The sequence below is a fragment of the Carassius carassius genome, chromosome 31 (genome assembly GCF_963082965.1).
Source record: "Carassius carassius chromosome 31, fCarCar2.1, whole genome shotgun sequence".
NCBI lineage: Eukaryota > Metazoa > Chordata > Actinopteri > Cypriniformes > Cyprinidae > Carassius > Carassius carassius.
Genome location: NC_081785.1, coordinates 12,792,639 through 12,810,101, shown reverse-complemented (window position 1 = coordinate 12,810,101; position 17,463 = coordinate 12,792,639). Strand labels below are relative to the sequence as shown.

General features: G+C 39.6%; 1 protein-coding gene across 4 annotated transcripts in view; it reads right to left on the bottom strand.

The window, feature by feature from the left end:
- Nucleotides 1–15,138, bottom strand: part of LOC132111583 (protein quaking-A-like) — a 72,542-nt gene extending 57,404 nt beyond the window's left edge. The window contains exon 1 of one of the 4 annotated variants that reach the window (XM_059519010.1): nucleotides 14,717–15,138. In XM_059519010.1, coding sequence (XP_059374993.1) covers nucleotides 14,717–14,861 — 145 coding nt within the window. In that variant the 5' untranslated portion in view covers nucleotides 14,862–15,138. The remainder of the gene's footprint in view (nucleotides 1–14,716) is intronic. The other 3 variants (XM_059519009.1, XM_059519012.1, XM_059519011.1) reach the window with 3 other exon arrangements.
- Nucleotides 15,139–17,463: the final 2,325 nt, after the last annotated feature.

Here is a 17,463-nt window from a genome sequence, read left to right as displayed (position 1 = left end):
CCAACAAAAAATAAATAATAAAAGTAAACATTCAGAACTCAACATTTATGTTGAACATAGGCCTAGCTTACTGAAAAAGAAGCATCTTCATTCACAATTTCACATGCAAACAACAACTTACACTCTGACACTTTCCTTTCACCTTAAGAATACTGTGTGAGTGTCTCTCTCTCTGTGTGTGTGTGTGGGTGGGTCTGTGTGTGTCATTCAAGACAAAATACAGTCATATATTGGAGTGGAGGAATGTGAGCATTTCAACAAGCTCAGGAGTCAGGCTTGCCCTTTTTTTAGTAACAATGTTCCCAGCAACTGAGAAAAGCCTTTCATATGGCGTTGATGTGGCAGGTATAGACAAATAGGATTTGGCTACTGCAGCCAGGGTGGGGAACCTTGTGGCGTTATCCTTCCACCATGTAAGGGGGTTGTTATCCCTTGGGATAGGGCTTTCCCCAAAATACAAAAGCACCTCTTTCCTGACTGTCTCACTGTCCCCATCACCATCCTCCTGGTCCATGTTTTCTTCATTGCCGTCTTCTCCCTCAGAATCTGTGCCCAACAAAGTGCAGCAGCAATGAGAGACACATTTTTCCCATCCTCTTAAAAAAACAAACACCTCCTGCCACCTTGACAATATCTCCTCTTCTGCTTTGGTCTTGTTTTGGGTCTGACAAATCGACGTGCATATTTTGCGTCGACGGCATCGTTGTCCCAGCCCTAATTTACTACTAATCATGCTAATCACGCTTTACTGACAAGATGCTCTGCTTGGTGTGCAGCCGTTACCAGGAAAACCACTAGGTTTCAAAAGTCCCACCTAGTGGCAGAAAATGAATGTGTTTTATATTTACATTATATATTTCCCCAAGGGGAAGTACCACCACACAGAGTGCAAGTCCGTGGGAAACACTGAGACAGTAATACATTTTAGTAGCCTGACTGAAAGACAACACTCACGGTACTTCAGGCTAGCGATTTTGCTAGTCAGGCTAGTGTATCTGCAGACCTCACCAGTCGTGAGGTAACATCAACTATTAGAAACTTCAACACATCAGATGGGCAGGAGGTAGACGAGAAAAGCATTCCAGAGGCAGAAGATAATTTCAGTCCATTAACCAACAGGTCACAAAGATTATACATGTCCCTGCCAACAAAAACAGGTGTTTCTTAGTTATATGATATCAGAAAGACTGAGGATTAAAAGATTAGATAGCTGGACATGAGTAGTGGAATGAATCTGGTCCCTGACTTAACACACAATCTAACACTCCGATATCTACATTATCTCACTGTGCATTCCCAGATTGTACTGCTGTAGTACAGGTTTCCACAGAGCCTTTATGAGGAGCTAAATTTAGCAGGGAGGCTTGTCACACTTCATGATATGGAGCAGGGTTAAATAGCTGCTGGGGAGAGGGTGGGTTTGGGTTATAATTCAGGACAATAGCACAACACAGTTACTGCGGTGGTTAAATGGCCACCCAGCAGGGTGCAGTGTCTAACTACAGCCTGTAGATTACTCTGACACCCAACCCATATGCTGCACAGGGAATACAACATCTTCAAGAGGTCTATGGTCACAAGAAGAAGCTGGTCACAGCTGGTCTGTTCAGAGGCAGGCGAGTTTGGGACACTGGGGAACAAAAGAATTGACACAGCTCGACCGATCCAGCAAAATACACATGAATGCACAAGCCTTTTCTGTATCGCTATTCAGCCACGGTGCTGCTGTTGAACTACTGATACAAAATAAATATTTTTGAGCTGTCAGATTGTAGTTTAAACAATGTTATTGAAGAGACTGAATGCTGTGAAATGAAAACAAAGTAATAAATGAACAGACAACACCTCTTTCCATTACAATATTGTGAAGTGTGGTTGAATGCTGCTGCATCTAAAAGCCAGAGTGCGCTCTTGCGTAGAAACTCCAAATATGTCCCGCAGAAGTAGTACCATAACACGCATAGTTCCAGGAAACACCTATGGGCATCTTTCGATTGCTGTTCAAGCCTTCTCAGGTATTTTCATGGTAAGAAAGTATATTTATAATGAAGTTTGACGAGTGTTGCTTTTACAAATGCACATTATAAATTTGTATATCATTGCGCTTTTGTTGATTTTGATTGCTTCCATTGTCCTCATTTGTTAAGTCGCTTTGGGTAAAAGCGTCTGCTAAATGACTAAATGTAAATAAGCGACTCAAAATCTGAAAAGTGATTTCAAATGGAGCAGCACTTCCTACTGATCAAAGAACTGTGCTTCATGGACAAGCTGCGCATTAAAACAAATGGCAGCCTTTGCGATATCATAATCCCACTAGACAGGTAAATTCATGCGATATTTAGTGTTAATCACAATTTATCTGTCAGCCCGTTACAACCCTTTGTATTGTATTCTCATTTCTGCCTCCCTTTTGTTTTGAGAGTGTTCCAGGTATGATGTTGATTGGCTCCTGCATCTGGATTGGTGCATTCAAAAAAGCCCACTGAAAGACTATAATACAGCAGTAGGTATCCAAGGTAATACGACGTTAAGACTCCTTTAAAAGCCCTCATGTCACTTCCTTTCCCCAGAGTAGAGCAGAGGGAGAGACAGCACAGAGAGAAGAGAAAGAGAGTTGTTGGGTTTTGGCTGTGTGTGCGCTTAGTTGAACTTTGATTATTAAGAGTGAGCACTGTTTGATCTTTGAAAGAGATACAATTTTTGTTTATTGAAACTGTTTGGTATTATGACCCCATTGCTTGCTATGATGCAGATTTGGATTCTCCTTTTAACTCTGTTTGCCTGATCTTGTAAACAGTTTGTATGTCATTGTAAATATAGAGTTGGGAGAAATTAAGGAGTTTGACGCCATTTTGTTTATTGTAACCTTTTTGATCTTTGTTTTTGGATTAGGGAGTTAGGTTAATATATTGTACTTTTATTTTATTTTTTATTTTGGTTAGGGTTTAGGAAAGGGGCCTTAAAATAAGGAAGCTTATTTTTGTTTATTATTTTGACCTGGTCAACTCCTTAAGGAAATTCCATATTTATTTATTTTGATGGTTGTATTTAATCTTTTTGCTTTTAGATTTGCTTTTAGCTTGTAATTGCAATTAAATATGGGAACAGGAGATGCAATTTTTTTAACAAAATCTGTAACAACAACTAACCTACACTCCAAAAACTGCAAGTGTAAACAGGTGAGGAGACAGATCAAGACACTTCAAGGACGTCGATATCTCTCTCTCACACACACACACACACACACAGTCAGAGCAGATGTTTTTGGAATTAAACAGGTTGTACTACAGAGTTGAGAAACTGATTATACGATTTACAAATGAACAGATAATTCACTTTTTAATTCACTGCTGACTGTACTCCATCTGTGCGCACACACACTAACAAAGTAGCTTCAGCAGGATGTGGATCGGAGGAATAACAGGAAGTAAATTGAGGATACTGAACTGGTGCAGAAAAGAAAAGCCATTAATGTTTTAACAGACAATCAACAGTGCTCAAGATTTCCTGAGAGCGTGTGACTGTTCAGACAAGAAGATCCTGTGAGATCAGTATGACATACATGAACCGTATCAGACAAGTAACCGGTTACATGCAAAAAATAGTTACTCACCATGGTTTTTATTAAAGACTAGTATGCAGATTATTAAGTCGGGCATCTAATTATCCATTAATTCTTCCAAATACTAACCCCACCCACCCACCCACAGAAAATGAAGTAAACTTGCTAAACAATTAGAGGAAGAACTGAATGCTCAAGCAGGAAGGAAGCAACCAGTCTGTAAATGTGCTAAGAGTAGATAACTAAACACCTCCTCCCTCCTGGACAGGACACCCCCCACATCCGCCTGAAAAAAACAAGAACAAAATGAGCTTCCTTGTTCCCTTCTCCATTTAAAACTAAACTTATCCAAAGTCTATCTTTAAATAACTTAACGTTGTTGAAAACACAAATATTAGCACTAATCACCAGTGGTGTGAAGGAGAGCAGAACTGATCTGATCCTGTGGTTTGGTCTCTGATGTGGTTGTCAAAAGCTAGCCAAGGCGAAAACCACCAGCCTGGGTGCCTGCATTGAACTTCTCTTCCTTTTCATCATCCCTTCTTTTTTTCTGTCTTTTAACAGTGTGAGACGGAGTGGCAGGGCTGCATTCCTCTGCTTTTAATTAGCAGGAAATGAGGGCAGCCAATGACAAGGACCATTTACACCAGTGAACGAGAGAGGATAGAGAGAGAGAGAGAGAGTGAGATCTCAAGGTGCTAGTTTCACTATGTAAGTGATCTCATAAGAGATGCCTAGGGACACAGGATGGCAGACAACATGAAGTGCCATCCTTCACAGGAGTAGTAATGACAGCAAAGCACACTGGGTAACAGCATCACAACAACAGAAGCTCATAGACAAGCCTAAGCACGACCGTACGTAACAGGAAAGAGACTGTCTGCCAGTCTTGAAAACATGTTAAACCAATTTTATTAAATTAAAGAACGAGACAGGAGTATATTATAGAAGGTTTCTCATTCCAACACTGATGGTTCAATCTAATGTTTTTGCACCCTGTGCCGCCCATGTTACAAGACGAAACCTGTACCAAGAGCGATAAGGTAGATATTTATCAAGGAACTTTCCAGTCATGCAGTGCAAATCAGCAGATGTGTAAAACCAGTTCATTGGCATTCTGAAGTGAAACTCTGCTTCAAAATCCAAGGACCAATCAGAGAGCAGCGCTACCCTGAGGTTCTGTAATTAAAATGAGGGTGCCTACAGCAACTAAAATAAAAACAAATATTTAAAGAAATACTGTGCATTAGGACTGTGCAAAAATCGAATTCGATTTTCATGCGCATCTCATCAGTAAAGGTGCTCTTGTAATTAGTTGTATATCTCCAGCACGTGCGTTCAGATCAGGGTTGCCAGGATTTCACAACAAAGCCTGCCCAGTTGCTTCTCAAAACTAGTTTCCAGGGGGTTCCCCGAAATAAAATTGACCCGTGGACATGAAAAACAACTGCGGACTTGGCAACACTGGTTCAGGTGGAGCAGCATTTACTACATGGAGCCGTAATTCGACAAGCTACACAAAATCGCTTTTAAAATAGTCAATGAATCGCCTGCGATTTTTAAATCGATTTTGTGTAGATTGTCAGTGAACTAAGGCTCTGTGTAGTAAAGTCCAACCAGTGTTGACAAGTCTGTGGTTGTTATTCCATGTCCGCGGGTCGAAGTGACCAAAATCCCAATAAAGTGATTTTTAGCCCCTAAAATGCAAATTTTACCAAGGGAACCCCGCCAATAAAATGTGTATTTTATCTCCCAGAACAAAACGCGATTGAGCTTGTTTTGAGAAGCAATTGGACAGGTTTGGTTTTGAAAACCTGGCAATCCTGATCTGAACGCACGTGCTGGAGATATACTAGGCGCGCCTTTACTGACTAGATGCGCATGAAAATCGCCTTCGATTTTTTGCACAGCTCTACTGTGCATCTATGAGGGAAAAAAATAAATACTAAAATAAAAGAGTAGGCAAGACATGTAAAAGGATTGAAATTCCAGAATTAGATTCACAATTGTTTATATGGATGACGATAACCACACAAGGAAAAAAAAAACTGATTCACAATGTTGACTCAGCATCTTTCAGAATGAGTACGGACCACCACCAGCTTTCAGCTGATAATTTTAAGGACAGGAACAGAAATATGCAGAGAGAATGGAAAGTAGGGACTTTTTACATTTAACTAAATTTTAATGATACTGAATTTAAAAAACAAAACATACTTTTTACTAAAAGTAACAAAATTTGAATTTATATAAATATTAGTAACATAACAATAAGGTAACGTCTTAGTTTAAATCTTTTCATCTTAATGTCAATTTCAACATTTAATATTAAAATCATCAGTTGTGCTTGTTAACAGTTAATGCAGTCTGAATAAACGAACTAACAGTGAACAACTGTAATCTCATTAACCAACATTAAGATTAATACTGTAATAAATATATTGTTCATGTTAGTTAATAAGCTACATTAACTAATGGAGCCTCATATTTAAAGGGTTACCATATTTTCCGCACTATAAGGCGCACCGGATTATAAGGCGCACCTTCAATGAATGTCCTATTTTAGAACTGTTATATATAGGGCGCACCGGATTATAAGGTGCATAGAATAGAAGATACTGCAGTCAAACTCTTGACTGGGTTTGCGTTATGCATCCACTAGATGGAGCTGTGCTAAAGGGAATGTCAACATTTTGACAGAGTGCCTTGATCCATATATAAGGCACTCCGTATTATAAGGCGCACTGTCGTTTTTTGAGAAAATTAAAGGCCTTTAAGTGTCACACGCCTTATAGTGCGGAAAATACGGTACATTAATATTAAATATCAATATATTATTTTTATTCAGTACCATGTAACAATCAGATATAACTCTTTAATTACCGTATTTTACGGACTATAAGTCTCACTTCTTTTTAAAGTTTGGCTGGTCCTGCGATTCATAGTCAGGTGCGACTTGTCAAAATTAATTTGACATGAACCAAGAGAAATGAACCAAGAGAAAACATTACCATCTAAAGCTACGAGAGGGCGCTCTATGCTGCTCAGTGCTTCTGTAGCCTACACTGAAATCATAGAGCGCCCTCTCGGGCTGATTGCGGTAATGTTTTCTCTTGGTTCTAAATAAATGCAACTTATAGTCCAGTGCGACTTATAAATGTTTTTTTCCTCGTCATGACGTATTTTTGGACTGATGCGACTTATACTTAGGAGCGACTTATAGTCTGAAAAATACGGTATCCAAATAAATGTATAATCCTACAAAACGTATTATCAGTGAGCAGAGCAGAGCACCAAGAGGGATTGAGCGGTACACCAAGCGGAACACACAATAGATGCGTATCCACTGTATGTCCAAAAGTGAACGTGTTAGTGCGTGCCAGGGCCAGTCTCGTTTCCACTGTCACTTCCGGTGCTTGATCGTGCCTCGTCAGTGCTTCCTCAAGGCCAACAGCCCAGGTTTTTTGACCTTTTTAAAAGAAAGTGTAACATACTAAAAACATTCAAAACGTATTCTATGCAACTCTTTAAAAACAATGGTAACAGCAAATTTTTTTGTGTGTGTGGAAGGGCTAGTGAAAACATTGGCAGGGCAAGTAAAAATTAGAAAAAAATCCTTACTGTTGAGCCCTGTTAATATATTTTTGAAATTTGTAATTTATTTATTTGATGGCAACGCTGAATTTTCAGCAGACATTACCCCAGTCTTCAATGTCACACAATCGTTCAGCTATCTAATATGTTGATTTGGTGATCAAGTAAAATTTTTATCAATGCTGCATACAGTTGTGATATTAAGTTATGATTAATATTTTTGTAAAAACCATGATACATAGTGCATGACACAATAAAACCATGATGCATGTAATGATACATTTATACATATGAGATTTAAATATATAAATATGAGATTACGCTTACACAGAGACGTTCATATCAGTCTCATCTAAATCACTTCAGCCATAAAGCCAAATTCATTTATGGTCAATAACAGCTTTGTGTGGCTACTGTTGTGGGGTTTAATGAATGTTTAAAAAGTGAAAGAATGCAGAGGCTCACACAATCAGCTTTGTGCTGGACACACTGGTGGTGCAAAAGGCTCAAACAGGAAACTGTTACCGAGGTCATATCCCGTATGCCAGAGCAGTGATGTCATGTGTGTGGGAGTGGGTAATGTTGAACACACAAAGCTTCATTGTCCAAGCGCAGACACCCTGTGAAGCCACACAGACTATCACCCACCCCATCCATGCAGGCTGACCTCATTCACAACACACACTATTTGTCTTTCCATGTCTCTCTCCCTTTCTTTTCTGCCACCCGGTTCTGTTCGACCCTGCCATCGCTCTCTCTGTGCACACAATCAATCGGTTGACCCCACTAGCACGCTAACCCTTCACACAAAGCACTTCCTCTCCCATGATGCACTTTTGTTTTTGACACATTAAAGAGCTAATTGAGCACAAATGCAGCAGAATAACGAGGAGATAGAAGACAAAGACAAAGCTTTATGTAGCGCAGGGGATGGCGGTGGCTCCTCTGTTGTGTTTGACAGCGGGATTAATGGAGGCCGATATAATATCAACAGCGAAATAGATATTTTTCTCCCCCTCTCTCTCTCTCACACACAGTTGGGTTTAGTGGAATGATAAAATTACAACAGGTGCCTAAGCTTCAGTGAATAGTCTGTTTCAGTTTAGTCTTTAGAACACACACACTCCATCATAAGCCCAGAGTGAAACAGCTGTTCATATCTGTTAAGAGCTCTAGAAATAATCAATGGTTGCTCTAGAATATTTTTTCTTGGTTTCACAATGTTGACGTGTATTTTTTGAACACACAAAAGCTGAAGAATGTGTTTTGGGCTTGTTCAGAGAAAATCACAGTGTCCTAACCAGACAGGACACAAGATTCCAATGACAAGCAGTTTGTCTGTCCACAATAAACATGAATATGTAGTATAATAAAACTATGAAGAGTGACAATAAAGACTAACATGTAACAAAAAATCTATTCTAATATAAAATATTGATAAAAAGTAGACTGCAAGAACACTTCCTCTTTGTGTGAGTGAGTGATGTATAGAGGAATGTTATTATTATAAGAAAAGCAGGAACTGCAGATGAAATTTTGAATGAAATCAGTCTGACAACATTTGGTGTATTAAGGACAAACAAATAACCCACTTATATCACAATGACATCGGTGTTTTCCCATGAGGTCTTGTGCATGGTTCTCTCTGAGTGGCCTTCTATTAGGCAACACTCAAAACAGAAAGGGAGGATAAAAAATAAAATAAAATCCACTCATTGGTTTGGAGACACCGATTTCTGAAGTGAAATAAAACCTGCATTGTTTCCCATCCACTGCTGAGAGCAAATTGGAGGTGAACAGTTGAAATCACAGGGTGAGACAGTCAAACAGAACCTCCTCTGGCTGAGGCCACGGTCCACATATGCCGCGTTTCCACCGAAATTCCACCGGAACATTTGTACCAGGAACTTTTTTTCCCCCAGACCTGTTGCTTTCTGCATTTCCACCGCGGTGTAAAGTACCGGGAAGATTAGGCAAATAGACTGGTGACGTAGGTCTGTGCGCGTTTCTCAATACAAAGTACCCTGATTTTGGACGTGCATCCTCGGTAGTTCAGACTTTGCTCATTCGACTCGGGAGTGTGATGTCCGCGACGACGCAAATCCGGTAATTCTGCAAACAGCAGCGTACTTGATAACTTCAGTCAGCTCGCCTTGGCTACTGCAATTTTCCTCTCTGTATATTTACAATAAAATGAAATGGGATATCAAATACCACTGCCTCCTTTCGTTTTCATTTAAACAATAACAGCTGCAGAAATGTACTTAGTTCTGGGATATGTGTATATACAGCAATTACAATGAAATGAAATATTATATAGATTTGCCTTTATTTTAATTTTAACATATAGATAAATTGAATACAGACCAAAGAAAACCTGTTAGATTTACCCCACAGCTGAATTATATTTTATGTTTAACCACTAAAGAGACATCAGAGCCAGCGGCACATATCAGAAGGACTAGCCAACGTGAGACTGCTTCTCGGCGGATAGATGATCACTGAGCTCCCGCTGATCGCATGGAGCTGACCGTCTCTGAGATCGGCGAAACACATTTTTTAAATAGGCGCTGTCTTTATAAATAAACCACAGATTTGAGTTTTAAACAACTACATTCTCGCCTGAAATACTTTTAAAATTACATTTCATGACACAATAAAAGTAATATTTTGAAAATGTTGATCCGAATAAATGGTAGTTGAACTCAACCAATCAGCATGTTTAGTGCCCAAGCCCCGCCCCCGAAAGTCCCGGAACTTTGAAAAAGTACCACCTCGCCAGCAGGGTCTTTCTGAGGGGCATTTTTTTTACCCGGAACTTTATTTAGTTCCTGGTTCCTACGGTGGAAACACACCGAGTACCAGGCCAAAGTCCCTAGTTCCTGGGTAAAGTTCCTGCGGTGGAAACGCAGCAATAGATCAATTCAAGGACCATTTTCCAGCCCAAAAGAAATAAGCATGATCATAATTACACCCAATTAAAGCATTTAAAGAGACAGAGCAAACATTAGACAAATTAAATTGCTTAATGAATGTGTAGATGAGCACTGAGGAATAATGTCTGATTTAGCTAAACAATTCCTCTGTTGCTCAATTAGAGCAAGGAAAATGCAACGGCATGCACAGTGTCTCCAACCTGCTGTTTATAAAACAGAGGAAAAACAGCACAGAAATGGCATGAAAGAGGAGTGTGGAAATATTTCAGGCAGTTGTGGAATGTGAAAGGGTGAGGCCCTGCCCCCCACTTCAGAACGAGAACAACGAGAACGAGAGAGAGAGAGAGAGAGAGAGAGAGAGTAAAGACCAACAACTCCTGGACAGATTCTCCTAACCACAGTAGAACTACTCACAGTAAAACTACAGGCACACACGCTGCCTCACGCTATAAAGCATGACTTTTGGTTAAGAAACTGTTTTTCTGTTTTAATGAAAAGGTCACCTCCCCTTTTAAAAACACTGAATCAGCCTGTTCCTGTGCGAGCTGGCCCATGAAAGCTCTGTTGTTCTCATACAGGAAGCACATGAGCATGAGTGTAGTTAGGAAGTTAGTGACCGTGTCTGAATCATTGCATCAGCTTAAGCCTATCATGCTCCCAGCTACTGTGGTGAAACAAAAGTTGTGATCTGGTTCAAAGAGAGCGGCAACTGAACCAGCAAAATTTATTCTTTACTGTACATGGATGGAAAAGTTGTTGAAGAATGTGTGCTGGTGTCTGTGCGGTGTCAGGCAGACAGTGGTGCTGGCAGGGCAGAGTCTGATAAGAAACCCCTGTGCTTGTCAGAGAGACCCCTTGATAAAAGGTCATCGCCTGACGCACAGAGACATGACTTTATCAGGGGCCACACAAGGGCCAAGTCCACACACACACCGCCACTGGGGTGAGTGAGACTCCTCTTTTCCCTGTGATAACCCTGTCAAACTCTTCCTGCTATCCAATTTATCACCGCCCAGCAGGATACAGAAAAACAGCGAGAAACAAAGATAGAGAGAATAAAATGATCTGCACATTCACTCTATTGAACCCTGGCTCGAGCAGAGAACATGAGCTAATGGATCTAGCTAGCTAATTAAACTAGATGCTGTAAGAGATCCCAAAGGTCCCAGTCTATAAGAATCACTTCTGTTAGCACCTGGAACAACCTCAAATATGAATGCTGCATCTAAATTACTGTACTTTTAGAGTCCTGTATTTAATGAAGAAATTGATCATTGATGAAGAGGGGTATTGGTACTTGTACAGTTTATACACTGACCAATCAGAATCAAGATTTATATTTATTCCAGAGGACTGTATCATAAATGCAGCTACACTAATGAAAATGGATTAACTTTTACCAAAAGTAACAGTAAAGATATTTATATTGTTACAAAAGATTTATATTATAAATAATTGCTATTCTGTTGAGATTTTTATTCATTAAGAAAAATAATGCATCATGCTTTCCACAAAAATGTTAAGTAGAACAACTGTTTACAACAAAAAATCAGCGTATTAGAATGATTTCTGAAGGCTTGTGTGGCACTGAAGACTGGAGTAAACACATGTGTCAGAGCCACAGCAAACAAGCCATTTCAAGACAGAATAATGTCCAGACAACCTGTATAACCATGAGAAACCAAGATCTTTAACCTTGACTCTACCCTTCCATTGCTGTGTCCATTTCTGAACACCGCCGGCATTGAGTTCTGGCACTGGACTCAGCTGCCACTAACTTATCAAAGACAGCTCTAAAAACACCCTCAGGGTCACCTCTGAAGATCACAAGCACGCTGCAAACCTATCTTTCTCTCGTCAGCCTGACACACACTCGAACGGTGTGGGGAGAGGGAGGGTGAGCAGTTGTCTTGTGTGGGGAACAGAAAGGGTGAAAGGGAGACGTAAGGGTGTTGGTATTCCTTTGCCATGACAACAGCTGCAAACACCCACAATCCAATCGAGCTATGAGCATTTGTGCACAGATGTCATGAGAACTCTATCACGACAACTGAGAAACATTACACCTCCAAACAGACACAAATTGTCTTTCATCCAGCAAAAAAGTGTGAAGATGCATTGAAAGTCTTTCAAATCTGTGCAAGTCAGTCATGACTTACGCATAATTGAACACACCACAATAATAACAGTAATGCTTAATGAAGTACCTAAAATATTATCATCTGTCTAACCTTCTCAGTCCAAGCTAAGCTAATGACTTTTTCAGTTGATCTGCATTCTCACCCTTGTGCACCTCGTTGAAACCTGATCAGAGCAATAGTCAAGATGGAGCACATCCCCTTTCTAAAACTCGTGACAGACCAACACATCTGCCAATTTGTCCATTTTGTGATTATTCACATCAATAATGTCCGATTAACAGAAAATAAAAAGTTGTTCAGCACCACAATCTACCGCCAGCTTTACCAATTAATATTGCACATCTTCCATCCACAAACATTATTCATTTAATTATATCAAGCTGCTGTCTAGACATTAGTATCGGGCGTTTAAAAACCCATATCAGTCTAATGTAAAGAAGAGGTCAAGAGAGATTGCAGACACTGTGTGTAGCTGTACAAATTTCCCTCCTTAGGCATTAAGTCTGAGTATTTACCGTTACAAATACAGGACTGGCCCACATCACCATGAGCTGCTCATTTGCATAGCCAAATCAGTATGCAAATTCAGCTGAGAGCAGCAGGGATTTTACACCTAGTCTGTTCCATGTACGTGTTCAAAGAAATGTCAGAGAAAAAAAAAAGCAAGGATGAAGTTCTCAGTTCATATTCGAGTGGATTGAGGAGAACAGATAACAGCAAGAGAAGAGCAAAGTTCAGGTAAACAGAGCTGAATGAGTCCAGATACACAAACATGAGGATGTATCACTGCAGAAGGAACTAACACCTCACTGTTTGGTGACAGAGCACACAGCTTCCTGAGAATTCTCTCATGGATATGCAAACGGACCATGAAGACTTCTTAAGGAAACACATCTGTGCCATTTACGCATTTAAAGAGAGAAAAAGTCATATTGTAGATGCAAGAACTTTAATAGTTTGGTAGCTCATCACGATCTACATACTAAAACTATAAGATATTAATAGTTTCAAAACTAACAAAACTAGACTTCATTTGTGGAACAGAAAAGAGAATTAAAAAAAAGTTGATGGGCACAAACTAATTTTCATTTTCAGAATGATTCGTTAAAAACACATTTTCTCCTATAATAATAATAATAATAAATTACATCTATAGTAAAAAAAAAAAAAAAGACAAGTCCATTCGTGAACTTTGCAGAAGTTCAGCTGGACGTCTGGACAGTCCAAACCAAACTTCCATTCTAAAGTTTGGTTTCTGGGGCTGAGGGTTGGAATGTGGGCTTGTGATCAGTCAAACCAAACTGGTTTATCCGGTGACGCACAGGGTGATTTTGCAACAAGCTGAGAGAATAGGAGCGCAAACAAAGGGGATACTGGATTACATTGCGGCAGATTTTGCGGCTGCTCGTCCCTTTATATTAAAAGATAAACAGCCGCGTATTTGCATGTCAATAGCACGAGCATTCGTGCACTTTATGAAACTAAGACAGACACTGGGTGTGTGTGTGTGAAGGGGGATTCAAACCTCTCCGGTTCGGAACAGAAGATTAATGCCTGACTGTAAACTACATGCATTTCAGACAAACAGCGCGTGCAAATAAACGCACAACTGTGTAAAGTGAAATGAGTGACGGTACAGATAAATTACTCAAATTAGTTACATTCAAAAAGAAACCTGCTACATAACAGTCACAAAGACTATTACTCCCTCTCTCAGGTTGTGTGGTAAAAAGTAAAAAAAAAAAAAAAGCTTTATATGCAAAAACTATCTGGGATTAAAAACATTGGTTTATGTTGTACAATTGGCACAATATTGTATGGGTTATTAATGCGTTTCTCTCCATAGGGAGCATTCATGCAAAACTCAACTGCACGCCTCGGGGGAAAAAAAATCTCAATCTGCAAACAAACCAAATTGTTCTGGATTAAATCCTTTGTGTGGAGTACAGATATACATTTTTGCATTCTTTAGTAAATAAACATGTAAAATGCGATTCCAATCGAAAAATAAACGTGAAGTTTCTTGTGTGTAGCTAAGTTACTGAGGCTAACGCCACTCACACCCCAAAACAAGAAAGGAACCGTTGAAACGCCTAGTAAAATGTCGTTTACATCACAAAATAAACGTTTGAAGAAACAATAAACTCGTAAAAGAGCTTACATTTGATGGTACAGAAGTGCAAGTTAGTAAATATGAGGCGTGTAAAAGTTGTTGATTTAGCAGACTGCTAACAGCGCCTAGCGACCCCCAAACAAGAACTGACGGGAAAAATACTTTTGAAATTCCAACGGTAAAATACGGTCCAAAGAGGTTTAACCGTTTAGAATCAGATTCAAAAACGCTAACGTTAGTCTAATTTCTTTTTAAAAAAGAAACCTTAACGTTCATTTTGATTGTCTTTCGCTGAAAACCGATAACGTTAGTTTTGTAAAGTTGCACAACACCACATACATACTCGTGGTTCAGGTTTACACAAACGTACCTTCGTCCAAGAGTCTCTCCAGGTGTGTGAAGATGCCGCACAGGTTCGGTAAACTCGTCATGAGCTTCTTCTCGTTCAATAACTGCATGAGATAGTCGGGACTCGGCCTCGGTCTCTCCTTCACCTCCATCTCCCCGACCATCATCTTTGCACACAAACGCTCACAATCCTTCTCCAGAAAAAAAGAAAAAAAAAGAAAACACAAAATAAAAAATAACGGTGCTGATCAAATCCCTCGTTCCCCCTCCAGGCTGCGCCGACCCTTTCCAGATACAAAGACTGGTTTTAAGGTGCAGGCTCTCTCTCTTTATCTCCCTTTGCTAAAGTCGCGCGATGTGGACGCGTTGGGTTCTAATAGTTATACTGAGCTCGCGCCGCTACCACTCCGTACTGCCACCAGTTCGCTTTCTCTGAGGAACCTCCGAGAGCGCGCGACCCGCCTCCAGCGCATTGGCTGCATGCGCAACGCGGACACGCCGAGTGGCCAATCAGCGCGTTGGATGGTGAGGCGGGGCTAGTGCTTTTACCACTTGAATCAGAGCCTGAGATGATGGGCAGAAATCAGAGTCAATAGCATGCAGACTCGTGAACGCTTAGAGTCACCGGCGGGGATGATATATTGTGAAACGTTGTGACAACTCGTCTGCTACAACAAGTGTTTGCCTTGTGTTTTGATAGGGCTTGGCATTTTGGTGTGTTGCTTTTTATGATTGAATCGTTTTATGTTTATTGTTATTATTATTATTATTTGCGAAGTCGGTTTTGCCGTGTTTCTTCTGTTTTTCTTCTTCTGACTTTCTGTTTAAGACGTTGCGTTCCAAAATATGTCTAGCGTGCAACTTGTTAACTTACCAAACGTTGTAAAGTATACTTCTGGCCGTAGAATGTAAATATATTTACATTATATTTATTCTATATTTTTAAACTATAAAAGTATTGTTAGTGTTATTCAACATACATCGATCCTATAAAAATACAGACATTATTACATTTTACATATGATCATTCTAGACCAGTGGGTCTCAACATTTGTGACTGGTGTTATTTTTGGTATTTCTTATGCATTTATGACAAAGCTGATTATTAATTAATCGTGATTAATTTTGTTATTCCAGAAGTTTCAACAACTTTATGTTCTTTCAACCCTACAGTATTATTTTCTTATGTGAAAGACAACATGATATTATCAAATATTCATGCTTTCTTCACTAGTAATGGGTTTATTTGATTGTATTTTATTATTATTATTATTATTTCACTAAGTCGATCAATCCAGTGGAAAGGTCATGTAAAAGTTAACCTCAGTTGTTTAGACAGTAGCTTGGTTCATTTGACCAATCTTAACCACTTATCAAGCCTCTCAAAATAAAGAGAGTGATAAATAAATGTATATAGGATCAAATCTCCAAAAACAGTTTGACATTTATCAGTGTGAAAGACACTGATTTGAACAGGCACTATATCAGCTTGTGACTTCATGCTCAGCTGACCTTCTCCAGAACCTTTGCTATCCACAATGAAGATAACAGGACACAGGAAAGATTCCTTCAACATCAGACCGCAGCTAATAATAACAGATATTTACAATTCAGAAGAGGAGATATGTCGTGATACACTCTCAGAAAAAAAAGGAGGTGTCACTGGGGCAGAACCCTTTCAAAGGATTTAAATTTGTAGGATTTAGGTTCTAAGATGGTGAATAAGGTACCCTTGTACAGTGACTTTTGTACCTTTTTTTCACGTGTGTATTTCACGGTTTCAGAGTAACTAGCTCCGAATAATGGCCCGAACTGAATGCACATGAACAAAATACTGAATGCAGGTTGAATTTTGAAATAAATGGCAATGATCCAAGTATTACAGACCTCCTCGTTTGTTCCATACAAATATATCCACATGATTCACTATGCATCTTCCTTTTCACATGACTCATCATCCTTTATTTCTTTCATTTTTGATTTTTCAGCTGCATCACCCTCTTAGTATAACAGACTAAATAAAAATACCAGTTTCTAAAGGCAGCACAAAAAATTTAGCATTTATCTCGGTCTCAGATAAGAATCCTTTGCTCTTATCAACACTGCCACATACATTTTCATTTTACTATAGGCACCGCGTCTGAGACAGGCCACACGTGTCTGTGTGCTGCTAGTGAGTGTGTTTGTTTGTTTTCTATAGTGTGAGATATTAATCCCTGCTCAAACCCTGTATTTTCCTCCTCTATTACAAATACGGGTTTCATTCTACAATTAATCCAATTAACGACATTTTAGATAAAAAGTGAATATGAAATCAGGTGGTTGTGAAGCAGCAGGGAGCAGAGACCGGAGGGAGATGGGGCTTCAGAGGAGGCATCAGTCATGATCCCGTGGTCAGCAGCGGCAGCTGATTAGAAAAGCAGTAGGTGGCATGACTGTGTCTGGAATATAACATGAGCTTTCAAAGCACACATACTCTCTCATGTTATTTTGTCTGAAGAAAGCTTAAAGGCTTTGAGTATGAAAATAATACAAAAGCGATTATGTGTGGGTGCAGGAATACCAGAGAGTGAAATCTGGGTCAATTGTGAGATCCAGAGAGAGAGAAATCACACATTGTTAAGGTGAGGTGAATAGTGGCACATTCTCACTGAGTATTTATAGGAGTGAGAGTTAAAGGATGTATATACCTAATACATGCTGATGACTGTAAAATACACAGAGTATTATATGTGCTGGTCAGATGTTGGGTGGTTTTTGCTGGACTGG